The 26,294-nt window shown below is 43.9% G+C and overlaps 3 protein-coding genes across 6 annotated transcripts in view; 1 reads left to right on the top strand and 2 right to left on the bottom strand.

Annotated features, from left to right (window-relative positions):
* Window positions 1-26,294, top strand: part of rbfox3a (RNA binding fox-1 homolog 3a) — a 450,354-nt gene that overhangs the window by 39,684 nt on the left and 384,376 nt on the right. For all 4 annotated transcript variants that reach the window (XM_046414287.1, XM_046414282.1, XM_046414288.1 and 1 more), the window contains exon 3: window positions 4,431-4,591. The gene's annotated coding sequence lies outside the window, so the exon portion shown is untranslated. The remainder of the gene's footprint in view (window positions 1-4,430; window positions 4,592-26,294) is intronic.
* On the bottom strand, window positions 8,295-14,351 carry cbx2 (chromobox homolog 2 (Drosophila Pc class)). Its single transcript, XM_046414279.1, has 5 exons — window positions 14,238-14,351; window positions 14,107-14,150; window positions 12,616-12,681; window positions 12,350-12,419; window positions 8,295-12,272 (listed from the first exon to the last, which is right to left on the bottom strand). The coding sequence occupies exons 1-5, from the start codon at window positions 14,307-14,309 to the stop codon at window positions 10,941-10,943; spliced, it is 1,584 nt and encodes a 527-aa protein (XP_046270235.1). The 5' UTR covers window positions 14,310-14,351; the 3' UTR covers window positions 8,295-10,940.
* Window positions 15,356-21,152, bottom strand: LOC124072692 (ectonucleotide pyrophosphatase/phosphodiesterase family member 7-like). Its single transcript, XM_046414280.1, has 6 exons — window positions 20,851-21,152; window positions 20,292-20,437; window positions 18,487-19,116; window positions 16,843-17,077; window positions 15,846-15,978; window positions 15,356-15,598 (listed from the first exon to the last, which is right to left on the bottom strand). The coding sequence occupies exons 1-6, from the start codon at window positions 21,083-21,085 to the stop codon at window positions 15,541-15,543; spliced, it is 1,437 nt and encodes a 478-aa protein (XP_046270236.1). The 5' UTR covers window positions 21,086-21,152; the 3' UTR covers window positions 15,356-15,540.

Consider the following 26,294-nt stretch of genomic DNA (forward strand, 5'->3'; position numbering starts at 1 on the left):
GGTTTTGAGTTTTCATTGAAGGAGTATTAATGACAGCTGCTTTGTTCTGAAGTGCGCTGAAGGGTACTTCATCAGGGGATATCTGCCATCTAGTGGTACAGATGTGTGCAGATGTTTTGCTCTCGGTGTGTAGGACTTTCGAGTGGCCTCAGCAGTGATGGACACTGGACACCACTGCTGTGCTCCGTGATTAAAAAGCACAAGTGGTGCAGCATGTTAAGCAGGTCTAATATTAGCACTGGACATTAGCTAAGCTTTTATCTGATATATTTAGATCTGACACCAACACTGAGGAATCTGTTTTGACAAAGAGCTCTCGAATGAGACCTCAAAATATCTGATATCTGATCAACTGGACACAAACCCCTCGAATTCCCACTTTTCAAATACTAAGCACGTCTGTCTAAGTTTGAAGACGATTCCTTTGTGTTGGCACCGAGAAATCTGCACTAAATTGCATGTTGGATGAAAAGCTGAATGACTTGGCCCTCATATTCTGAGGTCACTGGCACGTTAATGGCTGCTTTATTACCATAGCATGTTAACCTGAAGCACCGTTTGCCATTTGAGAAGAAGCCGAGGAGCTGCATGAAAATGATTACGCCGCAATTATATCAGCCACTTTGCTGCGACTGCTCACTGCCCAGCTGTCTGCTGCCTGCTGCCAAGAAATAGATTAGTTTCACTGCTCCTCTAATAAGACTGTTAGACCAACAGCGTGAGCTCAAATAAATGAATGAAGGCTGCAGATAGAGGGACAGAAATAGATTAATATTGTCAGGCTGCGGCGGGTGTCTTCATCCAGCCGTTGCTGGAAAACTGGCAGAAGCCAAAGGGGAGGTTGTCATTATCTGTGAGGAGCAGTGAACAGCCAGAAGACTCTCGCCGCGATCAAAACCCGTCAAACGTTCTCACACAGGACGGGCCAACGTCAAACAGAGAGTGTTTTGTATCCCTGGAGGAGGGGGGGTGGCGGGGCAGGCGGTAATAAAACTCAGGCAGACCATGTTGGTCCTGTAAACGTAATCTGCAAAGTGTTAATTACAACCTGGCGCCTCTGTGAGGCTGTGTGTGCTGGAAGTCAGCTGAGTCGTCAGCGGCGTCCTGATCTCCTTCCTAAACAACACGGCTCGAGCCACGGCGGCAGCCTTGGAAACGAGATTTTCTCTCTGTTGATGGTCCTGTTTGAATGGGCTGCTTTAAACAAATTAAGAGCCGGTCAGATGCCGTGTTTGTGTGACCCCTTTCTCCTCAGGGGTGGTGGGCCCGGGGGTGGGGGGCGCAGCCAGAGATCCTGTGTTGTTTACTGTCATTCATGTGAAGGGCTGAGGGGTTGTGTGTTCACCACACACAAACCCTCACAGATGACACTGAAATGAAAATGCTCTTTGAGCTGAGAAGCCACAGCTGCAGAGCTGAGATGATTAATCACTGAGTCATTCGGTGAAAATTAATTGGCAACTATTTCGATAATTAATTCATCCTAAAACCAAACATTCTCTGGTTTCTGTTTTTTTATTATCAATTAATCTGGAGATTATTCTCACAATTAACTGATTAATCGTTTAGCGTCTAAACTGTTAAGTTGTGAAAAATGCTCCACACGTTTCCCAGAGCCCAAAGTGACGTCTTCAGATTTCTTCTTTTGTCCCACCAGCAGCCCAAAACCCAAAACTCAATTACTGCCAGAAATAACAAGAGAGCAGCAAATGTTTTTTGCTTCAAAACGTGACTGAAATGATCAATCGGTTATTAAAATAGCTGCAGCTTTGACTTGAGTTGCTGAATTTTATTTTATTTTTTTTAATTTTCTGGTCACATGTTATAGTAAACTGAATATCTTTGGGTTTTTGACTGCTTGGTGGGGAAAAGTAATCAACTCAAGTCATCCCATTGGAAATTCTAGATAGATAGATAGATAGATAGATAGATACTTTATTGATCCAGAGGGAAATTCAAGATCCATTCTAACCAGCATTTTAACTGTTAATATAAGGTGAATATTTGACAGATTCGTCAGTCATGAAAGTAACAAGTTTCAGCCTTAGTTGCTGCTTCTCTTTTTATACCTTTTAAAAACGGATTATTTGCATCCATCAGCCATCAGCTCTGTTTGAAGCTCCTTCTCCGTCTCGCTCTCTCTGCAGCCCCAGAGGACAGGGTCCAGTCAATGCGTCCCGTCTTCCACATTTTGTCATTTTGTTTTTTGTGTAATGGCCTCCAAAGGTTGAATGATGGCTCCTCTGCAGGTCTCCCTGAGGAGCAAAGCCTCTATCTGGACATTAATCTACTGCTGTGAGACAGACACGCTTGTTTAGCTTGCACAAAGCCCGGTAAGCTGTTGTCTCTGAGAAAAAGCTGGCCGTCTCCAGAGCCACTGGAGGCTGCGATGGCTGGAGCCAGAGTAATGACCTGTGAAATTCACCGATAGACTTGTCCTGTTGCACGCAGGTCCGCCGGCACCGGGCCTCGTTCGGGGCCTGCCGCTGATTTATCAGCGCGCCTCTCCTGGTGCCACTGGCTTTCTGGAGTTTTATGTGGGTTGACCCAAGGACCCCAGTTTAGGGAAAATTAATGCAGTGTTTGGTCTGAAAGGTCTGAATATGATTTACTAACTTGTTTTGCAGCAGTAAACTGACACTGAATTAACCTGTAACTTAACCTGCTGAAACGCTTTTGAAAAGCGAGATTTTAGCTTTCTAAATGATTGGGGTTTAATTGTCAGTATTTGAGCTCCATTTCCACGAGTGTATCACAGCAATGTTTTCAAATATTTACTCTGCTTTGTCCTGGGAAGTAGTCAATATTTTCTCTCCTCTGCAATCAGATTAGGATGTGAGGCTGAGAGTTAAGGAGAGGAGTGTTTGAAGGTGGTAAGGAGAGTAGCTGTGTCTTCCCCAGAGCAGATTATACAAAGATCAGAGGGGCAAACGTCCCGCTGGCACCTTCTGTCTGGTAGCTACAGTTTGACTTTGTTACCTCAGTTTCACAGCAGAGGGAGATCCGTCTTTATTCCTGCCCTGTGGGCATTAAAAGAAACTGCTCGCTGGCAGAGAAACGGGTTTTCATGTGTTCAAGTGCTTTTGTGCAATCACTCCTGAGACGCTTTGTCGTTCTACCTTCTTCCTGACTTTTTATTCGACTTTCTCCTGTTCTCCCTGCCCTTTTCTGACAGTGCTTTAAAGTGCTCTGATTAGGCAACAAGCAGGAGTGAACTAAGCTGGTCATGAGCATAATGCTCATAATGCTAATGTTTACCATGTTCACATCTTAGTCCAGCGTGCTATCATGCTAACGTGTGCTCATCAGCACAGAACACAAAGTGCAGCGGAGGCTGATGGCAGCAGTACTTCAGCCTGGACCAAAGTGTCCTCATCCCCACAGGTGCTAATGTTGGAAATAAGACAGTACAGTCCACGCTTGTCGCTGAGCTCTGCATCAGCACTTTTAAGTCTTAATCGGCGGCTGTGACTCGGCAACGCCACCAAATGTGAGCGTGATTTCACTTTCTCGTTCATGTCTAACGCGTGAACACAGCGCTGCCCAAAGCTTTCAGAAGTTCTCCTTTCTTCATTGTCAGCACCGCAGCTTTAAAGGGATGAGACGACAAAACAGCATGAAAACCCCCATAGCTGGTGAGCTAACAGCTAACTGAAGCTGCTCAGATGGTGTGTTGTGTGTAGCTCCTGTCACTGCTCCAAAGGAACAAACTGTGGCATCTGTTGGCTCCTCAGAGCAAAGGTACACTCAGCTGTATTGCATTGTATTGCATAATTTCCACGTGTTCGTTCTGCTCTTTGGACAGCACTGAGAGGCTGACTTCTCAAAGTAGCAGGAAATCAGCTGTGGTTATCCAAAGGTTTGGACTTGAAGAGGTGAAACATTACTCTTATTTAAAAATCACCATATGTGTTGCCTGCAAACATTCATTTAATGACGAATAAAAGTATCTTGTTGTTGTTAGTTACAGCATTTACCATCTGTCTAAATTATTTTCGGATGCTGCTGCTCAACATTCCCATAAGGCTGGGACTTCACTCCACACTTTGAGTCCAGTCCAAAGCTGTTATTAATTATTTCATTCTTATTTTCTGCATCGTGTCACCCAGTGTTGCCAGCTCAAACATTCAAGTCAGTAAAAAAGACAGATAATCAAAATGTTTATCACAGCATTTGTAACATAAAAATCCATTTGCAGAGCTGATAAATAAATCAGTTCTGCACCTTTTCGTTCATATTTACGTTTTTGTTCGTACTTTGCCTTTTTGTGCGTCCATGTAGGAGCTTGTTTGCGTACAGTATGACTCCGACTCTGCTGTTTCACGTTTTACAGGTAGCTGAGTGGCAACTGAAAAGTGTTTATGGAGCCAGGATGACATCAGATACCATGACTAATCAATAGGTTTTCTCTCTGCCTGCTTGCCCTTCAGGTGTCCGTGAATTCAGAGGGAGGGAGGCGGAGTTCATCTGGTGTAATAAAAGTAAGCTTGGAGGAAAATGTGACAGATGTGGAGGGCCTGTGCCAGCGAGAAAAGCGAGAGTGGGACTGTCAGACATGTCGACTCCGGCGTAGTGATGGATGGAGAGTGAGGTAAGACAGATGACATCGTCTGTCTGAGGCCATGTTGTCATAGTGGAGGATTGCCGCTTGTCTTAACCTCTCAATATCAGAGAGCAAACTGAAGTTTGTTTACACTGCCCCAGTGGAGTGATTTAGAATGAGGGGCGAGGGGAGACGTGGGTGTAGAAGGTATGCTCACTGGAGGGCCGGATCAGGTTTCTAAACATTCCCTTTGAAATCGAATAGCAGCCATCCCAGGCGTTTCAAAACTCAACCAGCTCCTCTTGGTGACGATCCTCAAGGTAGAGAGCAGAGCAAACACAAATACAAACAGAGCAAATGAAATATCAGTCTCAGTAGTGGCCTTAAAACACCCATCCAGCTCACATTCTGGCCTGTGGGTAAGTTATTGCCTCTAGCTTGGTATGCAGCCGTCATAAAGCAGAAACAAAGCAAAATATATGTTTTGTGAGTAGACATTTTTTCGATGATGTTTCCTCCACTTTGTGCAATTTGTTTAAAGATCGCTACCCGCCTGCAAAGGTAAGAAAAGTCTTTGCTGCAAATGAAAAAAACTATGACAAAGTAAGTCCACCCCCCCGACCCCGCGGGCCCCCAATCACGTTGGTTGCATCCTCCATATCAGTCGCTTACTTTCAACAAAGCATCATGGAAAAAAAGCTTATTTCTGGCTTTTAAACAAAGGCCAGAGTTAAGCAAAGAGCTGATTGATTTATGGCATCTTGTGTTGCTAAAACAATAAAATGTCCTGGGGAAAAAACAAAAACGTCCCCGGAGATGAACTTGCTGAATGCTCTTCAAAACAACATGGTTTGGGGTGTGTGTTATTGCGATGGAAGATGGATTGGAGTCTGGCTTATTTTGCCAGGAGTCAGGTGTGGGGCTGAGGCGGGGGGATCGGGGTTGGTGCATCAGGGGGTTCGGGCTCATTTCCAACCCCAGCCTGAAGTCAGTGCTGGGCTGGGTCGTTGGGTATGTGTGTGTGTGTGTGTGTGTGTGTAGGGCTGGGGGGCTGGGGGGGGTGGGAGGTGGGGGTTGGGATTACACTGTCACACTGTTCATACTGTTTATGCATACCAGGCCACTGTGAGTGCCTCTTTGTCGCGTAAGTGTTTACTTGAATTTATTTTGGGAGAATTCCACATGACTGGGACGGGGATCTCTATAAATTATGGAATCGAGCGCTTTGTGTAATGATAACTTCTGTCAGTTAGTCAGGCTGTGTGACAGTGTTTTTAAGAGTGTGTAAATACAGGGGTGGTGAAAGAGGGAGAGGGGTGTCTGCGTGTTGAAAGGTGCTGCAGACTTCCTTGTTCATTTAGTCTCCTCAGCAGAACAATAACAACGCTTTAAAATGAGCTTCTCACACCACTTTCCTCACTTTGCCTGCAGAGGAGTAGAAAGCGTCGCGACTACTTATTTTTTTAAGTACTGTACTTAAGGATAATATATAGCATTTCCACATTAAAATGTCTAAAAACAGCTCGACCTCTGTTATATATTTGGTGGAGTTGTGTTCTTACATTATCCCAAATGTTTCCAATGAGATTCAAACCCAAAGAAATCTGTAATTTTACTCCAGCTGACGGCGTGTTTCACTTGGGTCGCCCGTCGCTGTAACTTCCAGGAGAAAGTCGTGACGTGAATGAAACTTTAAAGCATCGCCTCGTCTGAGTCACTTCAGCGAGATTTTCATCAGCAATGATGCTTGTTTAAAAATGGAGACAACAGCTCCCATGATGCAACGCTACTTATAGACTCCTGTTCGCAGAAATTAAATACTTGACTGTGATTCCGCTACATTTATGCTTCAGTTTGCATTATTTGTCTGAACCATTGACTGTGCTTAAAGATGGATGACTTGAGAGCTCTGCAAAAAGTGAAGCCAGAACATCTGGATCGCCCCCTGGTGGCTGGCTGCAGTACAGCTCATAAAGCCCTCCCCCTCCATGTTAGCAGATGGGACTCGAGCCAAACTAAAAACCCGAAGTACACGTCAGATAAATTGGATGGTTTTATGTAGTTCCTGTCATGCTGATCAAGTGTTCACTTTTCACTGATGAGTTTTAATTCGTTAAGGTTTAATTAGTTATTAGATGCAGTAGAAAAATTGGCGAAAACATCATGATTGACAGCTGATTGGGTCAAACGAGCGCTAACCACCAAAGATTATTCCAACAAAATGGCCGGGGCTGATGGCTTTGGCGACGGAGGAATGATGGGAAACTGATGAAACCATCAGACAGACGGGCTTTTATTGTCCTATCAGTGGGCCACTCTGCTGCAGTTATTCTGTGGTCGCCTCCAGCCCAGAATTCCTCTGTTCTCAGCAGAGCTCTGGACCCTCAGTCTGTGGGTTAGAGACACAACAAATTACAAAGCCAAGCCACACACACACACAGTCCATATACAGACCTGAGGCCAATCAAATGGAATGAGTGGCTGAAATTGAATCACTCGCCATACAATGAAAGTGTCGGCGTGTCAGAGGTTCACACGGTTCTCCAGAGTTATCAAGATCATCAGATGAGGATGCAGTGGAGACAGAGGACATCTATGTTTCTCCTGGCGAGCGCTTGAAATTAGAAACTGTGGTCACAGATAACTCAAATCTGGAGCCATTGCTGAAGAACAAAAAAAGGAGTACATATTTCCTCATAGTGAACCCCGCCTCTCGCCCGTAGTCAGCTGGGATAGGCTCCAGCTCCCCCGCGACCCTGACGGATAAGCGGTATAGAAAATGGATGGATGATTCCCTACAGAAATAGTGTGTAGTGTGTGCTGTTGTCCTGTTATTATAGCGAGAACATCACTGTGGTCCTGGAGCCTTTAATGTAAGAAAGTCAGAAAATTGACTGTTTGTTTGCCATGTATAATCAGATACTTTAAGGATTTCATTCTCAAGTGTGTAAACTAACAGATGATATAATTATGATTAATTAAGGGACTGGAACGCGCTTGTGTGTCTTTACCTTCAAGTGCAACAGCACCATCTAGTGGCTGTTGCAGCACACGCTGTGTCCATGAGTGAGTGGAGTCTTTTTCACTGGTTTACAGTCGTCTTACATAGCAGTGGTGCTAATGAAGACCGAAGCCGCACTGCTTCAGCACTGCTTCAGCACTGCTTCAGCACTGCTTCAGGATATCTTGGAAGTGTTTGTGAATTTCTGATCAGTATGATAACTCTGAATCTGTGAAAGGCTGAACGTGTCCTGATTCAGCTCAGCAGAAAATGGACGTGTAATTAACAATTACTTTCTTTATACATCCATTCATTTATTTAGCTGGAAATAGTGGGAAAAAAACAGGAACCAATGGGAGTCAAATGAACTGTTTTGTCTAATAAAACCCAAATATTTTAAATTAACAGCAAGGCCTTAGCCATGGGGTCAGTGTGTAAAATTTATATTACCATATAGTTTCTCTCTTTTTAATGCATTTTAAGTAATGAAATACATGCCTATGGGAACACTGCTGGGACAAACAACAAGCAGAACTGCTCTGCACTGTGATACTGAAATCAGTAGTAATAAAAATGCTTATTTGTGCAGCACTGCACGGCTGCCTCTCGTTGCATAGCAGTATTTCTACATAAATACACCGAGGAAGACGTTCTGAGTGGAGCTGGATGTTGTGGCAAACATTTAAGAAGCTTGAAGCAGCAAGTTTTTTGTTTTTTTTTAATTGTAAGAAACAAGAAGTCAGATGTTAAGTTGTACCATTTATTAGTCAGTACAAGTATTGGTGACTCTGTTCTACCCTGAAAGGCTCTCGATTTGAAATAAATAGATTATAAAGACAACATTCCACTGAGGCGGTTAGTAGAGCTAAAAAAAAAAAGACCACATGTTTATTCCACGGTTGTTCTTTTCATCAGTTAAGAAATCAGATACGATAAAAATAAATCATATAAGCACCTTGCGTTACCCCACAGCCTGTCACGCGGTGGTGATAAATGACAGCAATCTCGACCATCCACCTGGTTCAGTCTGAGGGAGACAGAAACTGGAGGTCTACTGACACTAACGTTTTCACCTGTAGCACATGTAATATTGTTATGTTTTGCAACTGGTCCTGAATATAAACTACCTCTCTAACTTGAACCTAAACCGCTCTTATTGCTTCAATAAGGCATCAAATATTCATCAGCTCCATGAATTTGTGATAAGTCGCTTGCAAGGTCTTTTTTTTCCCCTCCCATTTCAACACAATACAGATAAGACAATAGAAACGGTCCAGCCTCCGTGCTATGCTCAGGGGGTACTCCAGTATCGAGCAACCTGAAATTCTAGCTATCTTTGGGGTAATGCCTTTTGTGTTTAGGCTTTGAAAGAAAGAAAGGCACAGTCTGCAGAGCAGGATTAGACAGAAGAGTTCAGTCGAAGTGCTTGGTTGCTGAACTCCTCTCGAGGGAGTAGAAAGTAGCGCACATTGTTGTGGTTTCTTTTCCGTTACATCAGATAAAAAACCTTTTTTCCTCCTCTCTGGGAGGCTGGGCCTGCAGCTCCTAAGCCCATACAGGCGGGTGAAATGAGACGTCTGCAGCTGCAAGTGAAAGAAAAAAAATCTGGTGTTGCACTACTTGACATTTTTGAAACACCGGTAACAACAGACAAAATGAAATCTGGTGTTTTGTGGTCAGCGACTAACAATGCCGAGCAGTTTATTGTCAGGCTTCGTCCACGCCCAACTGTTCCCACGGTGGTTTCAAAGCCTTCAGCGAGCTCAAAGACTCATGGGAAGCTCAGACAGACTGTCCGTGATCATCCTGCTGTGTCAACACGAGCTCTTAATCTCTGGGAGTTTTGTCCATATTAATTACAAGTCTGAGAAGCTGCTGGTGAAAACCTCGTCGAAGGACAGAAGCGATGCAAGGACACAAACCTCAGCCAGGACCGAGTCTGGGAGGAGGACAGACGCTGTGTCTGATTCCCCACATGCTTCAGCACGTTTGGAAAACACAGCCGATCAAAGTGTGGAAATTCAAGGCTGTTCCGATTTTTCATTACACAGAGAGAGTAGCTGCTCGAGCTGGTCGCTGGTGCTAACACAAGTTCAAACAGCATGAGAGTCCAATACACTTTGAGCTATACAAAAACAAGTATATGGACACAATAATGGTATACCCTGCAGGGAAAGGTTCTCCTATCCCACGAGAAATGAATACAAATACATATGCACCAAATAAAGGAGGTAGCTAATTTAGGAAACATTAAAAAATAAACTATACTATATAAGAATTAAGAACTGGTTTACGTAAGCTATCGACTGATATGGATTCACAACACGGACACGTTATGAGCTAAATGTCTACCGATTAAAGAAGCTAACCCTCCTGCACACACCCGTTTCACTTCTTCACTATTCCATTGAACTGTTGTGTTGTGTGGATAAGAGAGATCAACTTGTGTGAGAGCAACAGCATTAATATTTCAGATTCAGTGACCGACTTGGGGCAGTGGCGTTTTGTCTCGATACCAGGGCTGAACAATATGGACGAGATCATATCACCACACCAGAAACCCTGATACTGATGTTGCAACGACACTGAAGAACTGCTAGAGCGTTCCCAAAACATTAACACAATGATAATTAATCAAACATCAGAAAAGCTAGAACAATCCAGTATGATCAGAAAATGACATCATTTTACTGTAGTGGAGTCCTTAAAACCAGGAAAAGACAACACTTGGCCCGCGTCAATACGTAATGATATCCAAAATGTTGCCTCATCTCACATTTCCTGCTTCTTACGTAAAAGGCGAGAATAACCTGGGTGGGAAAGGTTACGGTTTTGGCGGTAACCAGGTTAAACCCAATTCCTTTCATGCAGATGTAGGTGGAGAGAACAAGCAGTGTTTAATTTTTTTAGATGTTGAACTTTAGAAGAGTTAGGTGGAATGGTTGTTGTTGTTGTAAGAAATAAAAACACAATTAGTCATGACACGTAACTGCTGTCCCGGTGGACTGTGAGGCCGCTACACGTCTATTTATGGGCTCAAGTGAAGTGGCTGCTGATTCAAGTAAGACACCTGGTGGTAAAATTCAGTATACTGGTCCAGTCTGGCTTTTTAGCTTAGTGTCAAACTGGTTAGAAAACCTTCACACCCTTCCTAACCCCGTGAATAAGGTAGTTAGTTTCATGTGTAACGATGAAATTGTGGACTCAAAATGCATCCTGTGGGTTTCCTCCACTGCTGTTTCTTGAACAATGTGTGGACATGAGCAAATAAATAATCAAAATCAATAACTGATCTTTTTTCAACCTAAAACACTGGTCTCTCCCTAAAAGAAGGCGAAGAACCTCCAGTCCTCGATGCTCGTGAAGCCCATCTGGTCTGCAGCGTGTGGCGTTTGGTCAGTAGTTGCGGATGCTGAAGAAGCCCACGCTGGTTGGCGACTCCTTCACCGTGACAGTAACCAGATTAGCAGTGACATCCGTCACAAACACATGTTCTATCAGGCTCCGTGTCGGCTTCCAGTCCTGGTTCTGGACCGTCATCGAGTGATTCGGTCCGGCATAGTCCTGGTCGGAGTCTGAGCTGCTCTCATCTTCTCCGGTGCTCATGTCGGTCATTTTGGCTTTCTTGCCATCTCTGGAGGCTGATCTCTCCTGCTGGCTCTGGACGTCCGCGGAGGATTTCTGCACGCTGGTCTTCTCCAGTCGGCCTTGGACCCTGGGGGTCTGGATTTCCTCCGTCACCTTGTCTGCTCCAGGCTGGTTCTTTCTGGGCTGTGGTCTTCCAGGTGTCGCCGGACTCTTAGGAGGATTGTACTCTTGATTTTGTGTGGATGTAGTTTTCCTTGCTGGGTTTGTTGTATTTCTCAGGCCTGACACTGGAGTCGTACCATTTCCAGGAGCATCGTTACTCTGAACCAGTTTGTTCTGAAGGTTGAGCGGCTGAAGGCCAGAACCCTGATTAGAGGAGGCATTCTTGGATGGTAAGGAAGCCACTGCTTTAGTATTGGGTATCCTCTGCAGTGTTGACACAGGACCCTGGGGTTTCTTTTGTCCGTTGGGGGAATTTAGTGTCTGCTGAGTGGTTCCTTGAACAGGCTGTTTGGACGTATTCAAAGCTGCTACCCCTTTTGATTTACTTGCAGCTGCTTTCAAATCCAGACTTGTCCCGCTGTTCATACTGGAGATGGACAGTTTGGCCTCGGTGACATTCCTGCTCTGACTGGATTTGTTCAGGGAGGGGGAGGCAGGTTGGACAGACCTGCCCGATCCTACAGAGCTCAATGAGTTTTTAACAGCACCCCCTGGAGTCAGCGAGCTCCTGTTCTGACCAGCCACTGGATCCCTCGCCGAGCCCCGATGAAAACCCATGAATGTGAAGCTTGCTGGGTGAACCGGCTTCTTGATGGCTCCTGGAAGATCCGTATCTTTAAACGTCTTGAGGATTTTCCGAGGGCCCTTGTTCTGTTGAAATTCCTTAACGTCAGGGGGCAGCGGTTTCCTGCTCCGCTTCTTTGGGGGCTCCTGTTTGGCCACGACAATCTGCGCCTTCTTCTGAGGGACAGGATTAAGTGTTCTGATGCTCGGGTTCGCTTGTTTGACGTGGCTGTCGTCTTCGTCGTCGTCGTCCGATGAGGATGACGAGGAGGAGCACGAGGACGAGGAATCGGAGGACGACGAGGACGAGCCAGATGAAGAGCTGCTTGACTTTGGAGCTTGAGGCACGTTTTCCTGAATTTAAGAGCAAACATTAGATACTTTGACACAGCACCATCAAAGAATCACTTTCTGCTTCTGATTTTACTGACCAGGATCTTCCGGGGTCGTCCCCTCGGCCTTTTCCCTTTCTTACGTATCAGAAGCTCCTTTTCCTGCTCTCTGTGAAGAAAATAACCAAAGTTCAACGAGTGCTCAGTGAGGGATCAATGAATATTTATCGACTAATGCTGTAGCTTTTGCCAGTGATTAAAGCATGAAGCAAACAGCAATGCAGAATGTGAATTAGGTTTGAAAAATGTGAGACATTTCAGATTTCACTTCAGTGTGAACAAATCCAGAGCTCAAGGACACTCACTTCTTGTTGAATGCAGCTAACAGTCGCGGGTCCAGGATGTTTTCCTGGGGCTCCCAACTGTTGTGTCTGGAATAAAATGACACATGTTACAGACAAAATAAAGACCCAAGGTGGCCCGATAAGGTCAAACACATCCTCCAGCCTCAGCAGAGACCCAAAATTTAGAAAATGACCTTTCAGCTGAGTCTGTTCGTTCAGAAACAGGGGACCATGACCATAATGTGGACGACCTGCATGTTAGCCGAGACAATTTACACATTTTATTTACGCAGTGATCGGATGTGCCGAGGTGAGAAACTAAGCAGGTTTTTTGATTACTCAAAATCGAACAAGAATGGCGATAAATTTGTCAAGGCTGAACAGAGGATGCAGGAGGAAGAAGCGGAAATTTTCTGAATATTTGTGGGGAGTTTTGGGGGGAAAGTTTGCCTTTTAGAAGAGACTTCGCAAGTTGCCTCACCGTCGGTCAAAAAACACAAACACAACAGGAAGGAAGAACATTTTTAGGCCACATTTAGACTTTGAAAGTTATGAAAAGATGAAATTTCCAGTGCTGTTAAAGCGTTGAATTGGTCAATAATCACATTTTATATATAAATACCCCCCCATCAAAACCAAAGCATCTTTTGGCTCCCTCTCTGAACGCGAGCCACACTGTCAGAGCTGTAACAACTGGATAATTCCTACAAATTTAGGAGAATAAACTACAAACAGCTTTGTTGCTCCTTGAAGTGAACTACATGCATGTGTAATGACCTTTCTCCTCATCACTTGTTGGGTGAATAGCCTGGTCTGATCAGCAGTCACCAGTGAAATAATCAACCCCCACCCTTTCCCTACACACACACACACACACACAAAGGATGTGGTTCTAACAGAAAGCCATGGAGCTGGCAGGCAACAGTGTGCATTGATGGTGGATTACAGCAACAATGTGGAGCGAGCAGAAAGGGCAAGTGACACGAAATGAAGACGGAGTGGAGCCTTACGAGCGGCCACAGAAATACACGATAAAACAGAGAAAAACTACTTTGAAATCACAGTTATGGAATTAATCCCTCATACAAGACCGCTATAAATATTAATCAGTCATAGCTAAATTTGACTGGCCGGTGGGTGTTAGAGTCACATACAAAAAACTTGTTTAAAGTCGGGAATAAAATCAGTTAAACATTTTAAACGACCACCTGAATAAACAGAGAGGAGTGAAAGCAGGCAGCTCTAAGGGCTTAAAACAGCTTCTTTTGGCTTTCCGCTAACGAATTTGAGGTGTTATGAACAAAAGAAAGCAAATGAAAAAGCAGAATTGGTGAGCTGTATTTGAACAAACTGCCACCAGACATTAAAATAAGAGGATATCCGCCGCCCCTGCAATCTGGACTCCGACACAAACAAACAAAAGAAAAATAAGAGTTTGACTGAGAGCAACAAGCGACACGTTGTTGTTGTTGTTTTCATTGTTTCGGGCTGAGCAGCACCACTTGTACTTACTTGGATGACCATCCCCTCCACTTCACAAGAAACTCCAACTTTCCCTGTAAGAAAACCAAGAGAGGAAGCACGTTTGTGAGCAGTCACGAGGAAAAGTGGCGGATAAAAGCGGCACATTTCACAGCTCGGACCTTTCTCAGGCGTTTGTTTAAAATGCATTCCGCATCAAAAACCTGCTCTCCCACGGCGCTCAGCTCCTCCATGTCTGCCTTCGCCCCGAGTAAGAATCCTTTATCAAAAGACAAGAGGCGCGTCCAGCCAATCACGACTACGCTCGAGATGGAGCGGATGTTCACTGCTGCTTTGCCTTCAAAATAAAGGTGTTCTCTTCTTCTTCTGTTAACCGCATAGAGCGCCATTTATTTTAGTATCAAAATCAATGTATTTTGGTTTTATGACACAGAGTTGCGCAATAAGATGTTAGTTTGTGGCCTCTTTATGCTACATATTTATATTTATGCATATTTTGCGGCTAAGCTGGTCTGGAGAGGTAAAATCTGGACAAAAAATATTGCAGATGGGTGTGGAGGTTTGCATCCGTTTGACTTGAATAGCGTTATTACGTGTTGATTGTTGCTGTTAGTCTGAGGGTTACACACATTAACGTTTCTCTTACTTGGATGTATTTAACAATTCTTTTTACTGGTTTTTGTTCATCTGTTGCCTTAGGTCAGATGTTAAAACAAAAGTACAAAATAAACATCACGCATGAAATTATATTGTAAGGTAATGACTTCGCGTAACTTTAGCAATGTCCGTTTTTAGCTCTGTAAGCGAGTTGGCTAATAAGTTAACTAACATGTCTTTGCTGTATTAATGTCTGTTTTGTTGTAATAAGACAAGCAAACTCCCCACAGCCTCGCCAAGCATAGTTTTATTTTGAAAGTCTTAGCCGGAAATGTCTTGCTTCCCTGCGTAACTTGACACTTTTAGCAAGGCGACAGAGGCGGGCAACAGAGAACGGCGTTGATTAAGTGTGACCCTCAACAGCCACCGTACTCATAAGTGAAAGCGGGGACATTGATGTTACAAAGGTCTTTTTATTCTCAAATTATATTTTAGAGTCAATTTTAAGACTTTAAAACCTTTTAAAACGTCTCATATTCAACGGCAGTGAACCGTTTCAGAATAGTTTCATCACCACATGTAGCCTAAAGGTGTAACATGATAGCTGTAGAAAACATTTAATTACCACACGTTGTGAAACAAACAGATAATAAACATATAAACAACATAAACACTGTTAGCGATCAGAGCTTTTTTTATTCAGTTTATTCTAATCCCACAATTCTTTTCCTGTGTACGCCCCGTTTTCAAACGGAAACAACACGCTGATTTAGCCCCGCCGTGCCCTTCGGTCTGGCGGCGTGTCGACAGTCCGTGGGCCGCTGCCGGTCAGCCTCACCCTGAAGCATGTCTTCTGCTGTGCGGCGATCAAAACGTCGTTTGTTTTGACGTGTCCTTGTCTGGAAGACCTTGTGAGCTTCCCCAGCTGAAACACACAACCAGAAATGACTGAGTGACCAGTAATGTTGGTCGTGTAAAGTTGATAATAAAGAAAGTCAACAACGTGTGGAGACTTTTGTCCCACGTGATGATTACAGTGCAATCAACTGGAAAACTTTGAACCGATTTTAATTACAGTTTCCACATTCTGACATCAATATCAATATTTTAAAAATCTTTAAAGTATTGAATACGAACAGTATTTGATTACTGGCTTAATTATTGCTCATTACCTTTCATTCTTGCGTTTTTTCTTGAGTGCTCCGTGAATTGTCATCACGATGAAAACTACAATGAGAAATCCAGCCACTGCAGCCAGTCCAATGAAGGCGTTATTCATCACCACAGGCACATCTCCACCTGAACCTAAACAGAAAATATGGAGAGAACAGCTGATTTTCACACTCATTATGCACCCGTCTGGAAGTTTGTGCTGACATTTAAAATTTTCTTAATTTCCCTGAAAGTATCTGGCCTTCCACAGCAGCGCAGCCTCGGCTCAGGCCCTAAACTACCCACATGATGCCCCAGTAACAACTTTGACATGCTAACTTGTGATCTTATATTATTTTATTATTATGCTAAAATATTACTTTGATACAAATGACTCACACAAACACTACTTGAGTAAAAGTCTTCAAATATCTGATATTAAACGTATTTATGCGTCAAAAGTAAATTATACACATGTTTACATGTACGGATATATGGTGTATGTAACAGGCTGATTACTGACATGGCCAATTATCCGTTTTAGTCTTTTTTAAATACAATTTACAACAAAATGAATTAATTTAAAAATGTCCCCCACACCCCATCCTTCTGCCACAAGACAAATACACTGTGTTCTCCTGTTTGAAGTGCATTGATTAAAACCTTCAAAACCTTCAGTTTCCAGCTGTTTTAGGAAATTTAAAATGAATGGAATGTGGAGAAGATGAACATTTTGGTCTTTTCGTTAAGAAAGAAAAACAGAGAATGTGGCCAGCGTTGTCCTTTAACTGTTTAACTTCAGCTCTTTCGACCCCCTTTCTTAAAATCTTTCCGAACTCACCACGAGCGATGCCAGATCTACTTTCTAGTTTTAACCTACAGTAGCTCTACGTCTGATTGGACACACGCGTGAAATCGCAGATGATGGATGAATGACCCAGTAAGGCAGGAGCAGGTGTTGGAGCGACATACTTTCGAGGCCACGGGGAGAGACTCATTAGTCTGATATGAACTCACTGCGAGCTATAGGGCTAGTAACCAGCATGTGTTTGGTGGCATCCAAGTGGCCGTCGTTGACCTCCGGCTTGATGCCCAGGATGTGACACATCAAGGGGTAGATGTTCACCGTCTCGAAGGGCCCCACCTCCAGGTTCTTGTGAAACGACGGCCCCACCGCCCTGAAGAAGGGCTTCATGTCCATCTCTTGGTTGTCAAAGCCGTGCTCACCCTTGTTAAACTGAACTGGAAAATACTGCAGAGACAAACGCACAGAGATGGATCACGTAACTTGAGTGACCCAGTTTGTGAGATTCGGTCAGCTTTTACAAGCCCGAGATTTGGGCCACATGACCTGATCAGCAGCAGAGTTCACACATGTTGGCCTTCTCTTATCTAGTCAGCAGAGGGAGGTGTTGGCCAAGGGACAGAGTCGTTTCAATGCTGCAGAGTGAAAGCCCGTTTTGTCTTTGTGAGCGTGAGGCTAAAAGATCATTTCAGTTCGTCTCAAGAATCTTCACACGAGGCTTGTGACACATGAATTCCTGTGATGGTGTTGTGGTTTGTTACCAACAGAATGTGATAGAACACCTGCATGTAGAATACCCACTTATCTTTTAGTGGTTATGTAACAGCCTCACATTATCCTTCTCTGAGATCAGAGTAAAAAGAGTTTAAGTGGCCATAGAGGGAGGGAACAAAGAGTCAAGATAATGCAGTCATGAACTGCAGGCTTTAGATAACCTGTTTCCTCAGTGGATTCACATGTCTGATTATTTTCCCCACATTCAGCATTTGGAAAACATTTATGATTTAATTATTTTAGCCTTTAAGCGAATTTATGATTTGATAGTACTGACTGACAGCAAAGCTAGTGCACAGTTCAGTGAGTGTGGAGCCAAATGAAAGTGCATTTTGAATTTTGAGGCATGAATAGCTTCAAGAAGCATTTGAGAGCTCTGCATGTCATCAGCCAGGCCTGGATTATCCCAAGGATGTGCAAATGCACTTGATTAAAATTGTAATGTACTAAGATTAAAATTCAACTCTTTGTTTATGGTTGAAAAGAAGCCCGATTCACTTCATTTCTGAGGAGAAAAATGCAACTGTTAATTTAGGGTCAAGATATTTCATGATTAAACTGGATGGCATGTAAAGATTGCAAACCTTGCTATGTATATGCACCATATTTATATATCAGCGCTCGTCATTTTACCACCTTGTGCCCATTTAACTATGTCATAATCATGTAATTCACTGACAGTTGTCAATACGTTACCAGTAGCATTGAAGCATGACATGTAAATGTGGTAGCAGCTTTCTTTAAAGTAATGCTTTCACATTTTTCAGCTGTTTTAAAGCTGCACTTGGCAACGCAGCACGGTGATGGGCCACAAATGGCAACCTGAGGTAACTGTTTACTTTAAAGGGTAAATCAATAGGACGTGCAGGGGGCAGAAAACTGCTGCTGCACATCTCTGTATGGTTTTAAACTTTGCAGCATGTTTCATTTCTGGCCAAACTCAAGTCAGTGATGTCAGAGAAAAGAGAAAAGCTGACATATCTGATCTCTGCTGCAGCCTCGTAATGGTTGGGTAACACTGAACAGTTGTTATTCTGTAAAATTCAGAATAAAGATATAAGAACACAATAATGTCAACACACCCCGTTGATCACGTATCCAGGGTCGGCCCATAAAACAATGGGGAGGATACGGTCATTTTTGGAGAAGTGGAAACGCTCTGGCACTTCCTCCTTCTTGTACACATGAAGGTGTGGATGGGCCCCCTTCAAGGCATTGTAAACCGTCTCCAGCTTGCCCGGCTTTGGCAGCAGCATACCAGAAGGGCCGTAATCCACCACGTGGAAGGACACGTCCTTGAACGAGAAACCCGGGATCTTGGAAAGGGTGATCTCTTCCACCAGACCGTTGCGTAGCACTGTTGTCATGCCGTGGTCTGCCGTGATGATGATGTTCAGGCGCTCACCCAGCCCGTGTCGTTCAGATGACTGTCGGATGTAGCCCACCGTTCGGTCCACTTGCTTGACCATATCGCGACGCTCTTGGGAGTCGGGGCCGAACCGGTGGCCTGTGCCATCTGGTTCACCGAAATACAGGGATATGAAGTCCAGATCCTTATCCCTGAACCAGCTCATCACCTTGTCTACATTCTTCCGCCAAGTGGTCTCATTCTTGTAGTTGTAAAGTGGTGGTTCGACTTCCCGCTCCATCACAAACTCTCCTTGGTAACTGCAAGCTGTACCAGGAAAGTGAAATGAGCCAGCTTTCAGGCCCTGGAAGGATTGGAAAAGAGATCCATGAATATCACGTGTACTTGCAGCATAGTATCACACCAGTTTGTAAAAAAGTCACAAAATATTATCCATAGGATTTGTATACATAGACTCTAGTTTTTATCATCTGAGCCTGCTCCTTTTTCACAAAGATTAGGACTTTGGTTATAAAAATAGGGACAATTTCTGTCCACGTAGGGTACATGAATCTTCCGGGGGTTGATTCACATCTGAAATTATGTTTAGGCTACAAAAGCACAGTGATTAAGGTAAGCAAAAGATACACTATATAGACAAAAGTATCCAGACACTCCTCTCTATGGGGCTGCTCCTCAGGGTTTGGGCTCGGCCCCTGACTTCCAGTGAAGGGAAATCTTAATGCTTCAGCACACCAAGACATTTTGGACAATGCTATGCTTCCAACTTTGTGGCAACAGTTAGTTGAAGGCCCTTTTCTATTCCAGCATGACTGTGCCCCAGTGCACAAAGCAAAGCTCCATAAAGACATGGTTGGATGAGTTTGGTGTGGAAGAACTTGACTGGCCCACACAGAGCCCTGACCTCAACCCCATCCAACACCTTTGGGATGAACTGGAACGGAGATTGTGAGCCAGGCCTTTTGGTCCAACATCAGTGTGTGACCTCACAAATGCTCTACTGCATGAATGGGCACAAATTCCCACAGAAACACTCCAACATGTTGTGGAAAGCCTTCACAGAAGAGTGGAAGCTGTCTGTGTAATTAGAATGAGATGTTAACAAAGTCCCTGTTGGTGTAATGGTGAGGTGTCCCAATACTTTTGTCTGTACAGCGTATTTTCATGTTTGTGTCCACGTACTCGTTTCTTAATTTTGCCACTATTTCATGAACTGCGGTGATACTGGGCTGACATGTTTATAAGCATCCCGTGGGTTCATGTTTTCACTGTGGGTCAACATACAAGGAGACCAAATCAGTAGTCGCTGCGGAACCTTCCAGGCAGCCTTACAGCAGCCGTAATTTGCATGCCGTTAACATCTATACCCACAAAATAATTTGCAATATAACTGCTGCGATCCACCTGAAATTATTCAGCAGGCTTTCAGCGGCATTTTTTCAAGAGAAATGGTTTCTAGTGCTGTAAACAGCAAAACGCTCTCTCACGGTGATAAGATGGAAATTGTGCCGCACAGACCTGTCTCTGTGCTGTGATCCAGATAGGCAGAGTGCCATTGTCCCACCACTCATTCACAAACAGAGTCTGATAGTAAGGCTTCTTCTCGCCGGTGGTTGTGTTGAACCACATGTTGTGGATCACCCCGTGATTCTCGATGTAGCGTCCTGCAGAAGAGAATCACTGTCAGCCTTGCTCGCACTCATTATTAACAGCATGACACGTTCACATTAAAAATTCTATCAACTTAACGCTCTCGGACAAGGTCTTATGACCAACTTCGGAGATTAGAGGAATTTAATTTCAAGGAAGTTAAATTTCTTTGAGCTGGCACTGATGATTTGAGAGTCAAAATAAGAAAGGGAGCGCAGAATTCTTCCCTCAATCATCCAAGCATAATTATCTCACTCAGCTATAAAAGCCGTTGGACCCTGGGACATTCAATTACAACTAATTCCTTTTTTCCCGTGGCTTTTTTCAATCCTTTCCAAACTAAACTCAGAATGGTTTCCTATTTCCGCCATGATATGCAGATCCCCTGCCAACTGGAAGCACTGTCGTAGAAAATGAAACACTTTACCTGTCAAGAGGGTGAAGTGTGTCGGACTGGTGATAGTGAGGTAAGGAGGTGTGACATACAGAGCTTTGACTCCATCCTCGGCCATCTGGTCGAGGTTCGGCGTGTCCACGTCGCGGTCGTAATCCCATCGGAAACCATCGAAGGTGATCAGCAGCACCTTCTCTTTCTGTTTGTTTGTGGGAGCTCCGAGGGCGGACGAGGCCCAGAGCAGGCACAGAGTGGCGGCCCACAGCATGGTGAACGCTTCTCAGATCTCAAGTGACCGTCCTCCAGGTGCACCTCTCATTTAAAGGAAGGTTCACCTGTTGGTGTCTCACCCACTTCAACAGCTGCTGAGCAAAGTTTCAACAACTTATCTTATCTTGTAGATTGGCCAGACTTTATCTGCATGCAGCCTGATGATGTTTATGATCTCATTTTTTTACAGCCTGGATTTGTGTTCACAGTGAATCCGCCCTCCCTCCCCCCGTAGCTCTTGAGGACTGGCAGTAAAAGCAGATTGATCTCTCTGGGCATCATGGCTGTTTGTTTCCACCTAACTCGCTTGTTGATGCTGTCTTTCTGTTTGTCTGCCTTGCCCGTCTGTGCGTCGGAGTTTTACTGTGAATCACTGACAATGGGGGAATGACATTTTGATGGCTTTCACCTTGAGTGGGGATGGTGCATGATTGATCTGACACCAGGAAAATGAAGAGGAAAATGAGAGTATATATCTCTTCGTCAGCTGGCAGTGGTCTCTCGGGAAGAAAAGACCCTAATAGACATATTCATTTTAATAACTCTAATGTGTAGCCCCGGGATATTGTTACAAAAACCCACATCGATTTCTTTTTTTTTTTTGCAATCGCACGGATGAACCATTATAAAGTGAACTGCACCCTCCTCAGTGTTTCAGCTCAGATCAGATTTCTCATCCAGATATTTTATATCACTGCGTTGTGATGTAACCTTATCAACGTCCATCAAACTGCGAGACAAGCCAGCTCTTCAAATTTGTTCTTTATTGTGTGTGTCCTTGGCAGAGGTTCAAGGGAATTGTCCAATCTTTATGGAGATAAGGGATAACGTTCATCAGCTTTCATTTACCTCATCCATATTCATTAGCTTTCTCACATTAACTCTATACGTTCGTCATCCACTGTCAGCAAGATTCGGAGGAGTGTTTTGGACTGCTGAGACCGGCGCGAGTCTCAGATCTTTGCTATGAGAACTTTATCAAACACACACACTCTGAACTTGAGGGGCAAGCAAACTTTATCTGACCCTGTCAGCCCTGCACAGAATCTCCACGGGGATTCTCACATTTTCTTCAAGAAGAAAAGTGAGGGTTTTTTTTGCCCGTAGCGCTCCCCGTTGCCCACATACAACCACTGCAGTACACCTTACTGAGATGGAAAGCTGAAACAACTCCATCCCTTTGAGCCAGAGCATGAAGACAAGTGATACACAAATTAAAAGTGTGGTATTCCCCAGGCTGAAGATGCAGGATTGTATCTTCTGTTGAGGTTCTAGGATATCTTTGGCCCATCTGTGTAAGATTTCACATCGTTCCAACGCCAGTAAAAACACAGAGATAAAATGTGCAGCCTACGAACTGCTGAATCACTTCAACCCGAACAGCTGTTGAACTTAAGAAATCAAACAAAAATTAAATGGAGCTGATGTCAATTTAGGTCTCTTTTTTAATTGTGTGGAGCGTTGAACTAAAGTGACAAACTCCGGTCGCCGTCTCACTCACTGCAGTGAACTCAGTGAACCTCGCTGGTCAGACATCTCCTGCTCTTCAGCCACGCACAAATACAAACCAAGTGTTGGAGTTTAAAACCAGGGAATCCAGAAGATCGCTTTAAAGACAAGGAGATAACCGCAGATTCTGGAATGAACTGAAAGTATCGTGAGATCGGGAAACAACAGTTTGTTTTTTCCCTTCGCGGTGCTGTTACAGCTTAGTGTTTGACACAAAGTGGCTCTGAACTGACATATAGAATAAAGCTTCTCACTTTCAGCAGAGAAGATGTAGGTTGGTGTTTCAGCGCTTTGTGTCTGGATGTAAGGATTTATTCTAATCTTTCTACAAATTACCTAAATGTCAGCAGAGTTGAATAAAGTTGTGCTTTTCCTATCAGGTTTTGTACAGTGCAGCGTTTCTTTAAAACATTTGGAGTCTAATTGAGTAAATGACAACATTTTCAAATGTGGTACTTTGAGGAAAGTCAGGTTAAAACACATTAGCTAACTCATCTCACGAACAAGCAAACTATTTAACTTCTGAACCTCCACAGCGCACATAAAATGTTTCCTCCTGAATCAGACTTGCTGATGGAAGAGGAGTGAGATCTAAATGTAAAATACACAAACACATCCGTCTTTTATATGTGAAAATAAATTCATTACTTCATCTGCATTCTGCTCACTTTGGAGTTTGAATGGCAGGCTGCTTCTCTCCCTGCTGCGACTGGAAGTAGACCATCAAGTTCATGCCAGCGTGCCGAGATCGATGTGTTTTGAATTGTGAGAAAACAAACTTTTAATGCATGAATGGCTTATTATCAGGTTACAATGCAAGCAAGTCCAAGCATAAAACTTCAAACCGCAGGAAAACTCTGCTGGAGGTGCACTGTGTTCTCGCATGCGGTTCTCACCAAACGCCTGCTACAAATGATACGACACAGCTAATTGCTGTCATACTGCAGGAACACAGCGTGTCAGGTTATCAGTGCAGGTGGCGAACAATGAAATGCAGCTGCAGGTAAACTATCGATCCCAATACACACATCTCAGTTGGTATCAATTTGTTGTAATACCAGACTAAAGTGCAAGTACCTCAGAACTGTACCTAAGAGCAACACTGGAGCGCCACCTGCTTTGAGAAGGTGCAACTGCCAGCATTTTGCACCCGATCATGCTGTCGATACACACATTTATTTTCAGTTTGGAAATATATTTTTCTCCATTTGATCTACATTTGGACTGCTGATGTTTTTTCACTTCCACTTCCCTAAACGTGTGAATGCAGGTGCTTTACTTTTACCTGTCGTGTAATCAGTCTGTCACATGACAGTGTGAAAACAATGGGACAGCGTGATGCTGGCGGCTCGTTGTGATGAACCTACAGAGGATCATCATCTGAACCTGATGCAGCCCTCAGCTTTATGGAACTTTACAGTGTCCATCTGTCCAGCCACAACTTCACAGTTTTGGTTCACTCCCACGGCTCTTAAAGTGCTGCCTTTGGCAGCAGCTGGCAGCTGTTTTCAGTTTCCATGTTTCCAAAAACTGACTGTGCACAACCTGCTCAGCACCAAACAGCAGATAGACTCCTCAGTCAGCAACTCGCTGCTGAACACAGCGGAGCATTTAGCAGCTAAAGAGCCGGATATTTCCCTCAGGAGTCGGCAAAGACCAAAAACAGAGCTAAAAGAGGGTGAATATTGGACTTGTGTTCATCATGTGAGCGCGAACGCATCTGTTCTTATTGTTGCTAGCTGGAGCCGGCATTAACTATCCATTGACCACATTATCACTTAATAAAAGTGAATTTAGACTCAGACTGACCTTGAGTGTGTGTGTCTATGTGTGAGCGCTGCTCCTGTTGTGCGTGTTGAAGTTGATTTGATAACAGTGAGATTAACATTTAGAGTGGGTGGCAGTCGGTTCCGCCTGGATGGCACAGTGTATGGAACATACTGTGTTAAAACCCAACAGCAGGAATGTGACAGCACATATTCCTGTAATTCAGCCGCTCTTCCTGCAGCAGACTACGAGCATGTAATCATTTTCTGAGTCTTGCAGCTGCTAACCTGCAGAGCATCAGCCTCCTGATTGGCTCTCCTCCACAATCAGTACAGTTTATATGAATAAGATGTTGCTATTTTTAATTTTTATTTTTGATTGTGTTATCAGCAGTTTATCTAGTGGTACACGAGAATGTCGAACGTGTAATCGAGTTAATGATCAGCTAAAGGCTTCACCATAAAAGATGCCATAAATAAAGATTAAAATGAAGTTGATTTGTACTTTTACCTTCAAGCTTACCTTGGCACACTCTAACATGTTGATTGTCAAATGATCAGGTATTCATTATAAAGCAATATAGGCCATTTAAATGGTAATACTGAAGAGGAAAAATAGCATTTTGTTGCTAGAAGTCAGTATGTCCATTATGAATATCTTGTTCCATTCATAAACAGACTTTTCTGTGTGAATTATGTGTTTGACCCAAGCTTAATTTCCCTTATTTTTCAGGATCAGGTAGCCTCTGAAGCAGAATTTTGAACCTGAAACTTGAAATGAAAATTCAGTCTGGCAAACAGTTTCAGGGCTGCTTAAACCTTTAGTGTTTCACTTGTCTCCCCCTTCTGGCAGTGAGAGGAACTACATAAATCTGAATCAGAATCAGAAGTACTTCATTGATCACTTGGCGAAATTGGTTATAAAGTAAATAAACATGCTAAACATGCTTATGGTGTGTTGGCTGCGTCATATTCCTGTTTGAAAATAGTTCTCAATGAATGCACCATTTCCTTCCTTACATGTGAGCTTTGTCAAAAACCACAGAGGAAATTACTTTATACGTTTGTTTTTTCAAGATTTATGTTTTCAGGAGGTCAGAAAGAATTGACAGACAGACCAGCATGGTTTTGGTTTTGGTACTTTTGTAGGATTTGCTGACAATAAGCAAAACGTGGAACGATGCCAGACTCTGCGGTTCCTCGACTGACTTGTCACTTCACGTAACCCCAGACATTCAGCTCAAAAGATCTTCAACCAATGGCGTCAGCCTGCAGGGAGCACGTTGTGCAGTGGACATCGCCGAGCCAGCGCATGAGCGATACGCAGGAAGTGACCGCTGTTGCCCTGGAATATCTCAGTGTGTATCATGTGTACCATATGTGTGCACTGTGTGAGAGGGAGGGTGAAGGTGAGAGCGTGAGTAAGAGCTGGGAGCAGAGTGGAGGAGGCTCAGGCTTGTGGAGGCAGCTCGGCTGATTTGCGGCTTCATTCCAGCGCGTGGGCCCTTTCAAGCTCTGTTGCCTGTTACAGGTTGACGTGATAAACTCTGCAGCCGAGCCAGTCAGATGTGGCACGGTGGAGGCGCCCTCCTCCTCCTCCTCACCCCCACCCCCCCTTGGCCTGGTGTCTCATTGTGGCGCTGTGGGGGCTCCAGCGTGCTGGCATTACACTTTCGCACGGCAGTAATTGATTTCTTTAATTTGCTTCAAGAGAAACTGTTGTCAGCCAAGCAGGCAGCCATTTTTCAGGCCACTTTAATTAAATGCCAGGTCTTTAGGTGTGATATGAAATTCGTTTGGCTCCTCTGATCTTCTACTCCTCAGACAATTCATTAACATTTTCGTTCCTGCCTTTATGTTTTACACAAAGCTTCAAAAAGGAGCTCATCAGTGACATTTCGGTTCCAGCGCTATACATTCAATCATTTATTT

Source organism: Scatophagus argus, chromosome 16 (genome assembly GCF_020382885.2).
Source record: "Scatophagus argus isolate fScaArg1 chromosome 16, fScaArg1.pri, whole genome shotgun sequence".
Taxonomy (NCBI): domain Eukaryota; kingdom Metazoa; phylum Chordata; class Actinopteri; family Scatophagidae; genus Scatophagus; species Scatophagus argus.

Bases quoted from the DNA above. Each gene is read 5' to 3' on its own strand.
- cbx2 (XM_046414279.1), bottom strand. From the start codon at position 14,309: ATGGAGGAGCTGAGCGCCGTGGGAGAGCAGGTTTTTGATGCGGAATGC. The intron at 14,151-14,237 runs GTCCGAGCTGTG...GTTTTCTTACAG, and splicing joins TAAACAAACGCCTGAGAAAG to GGAAAGTTGGAGTTTCTTGT. The intron at 12,420-12,615 runs GTGAGTGTCCTT...TTTTCTTCACAG, and splicing joins TTAGCTGCATTCAACAAGAA to AGAGCAGGAAAAGGAGCTTC.
- LOC124072692 (XM_046414280.1), bottom strand. From the start codon at position 21,085: ATGCTGTGGGCCGCCACTCTGTGCCTGCTCTGGGCCTCGTCCGCCCTC. The intron at 20,438-20,850 runs GTAAAGTGTTTC...TCTCTTCTGCAG, and splicing joins ACACTTCACCCTCTTGACAG to GACGCTACATCGAGAATCAC. The intron at 19,117-20,291 runs GTCTGTGCGGCA...CAATCCTTCCAG, and splicing joins GGATCACAGCACAGAGACAG to GGCCTGAAAGCTGGCTCATT.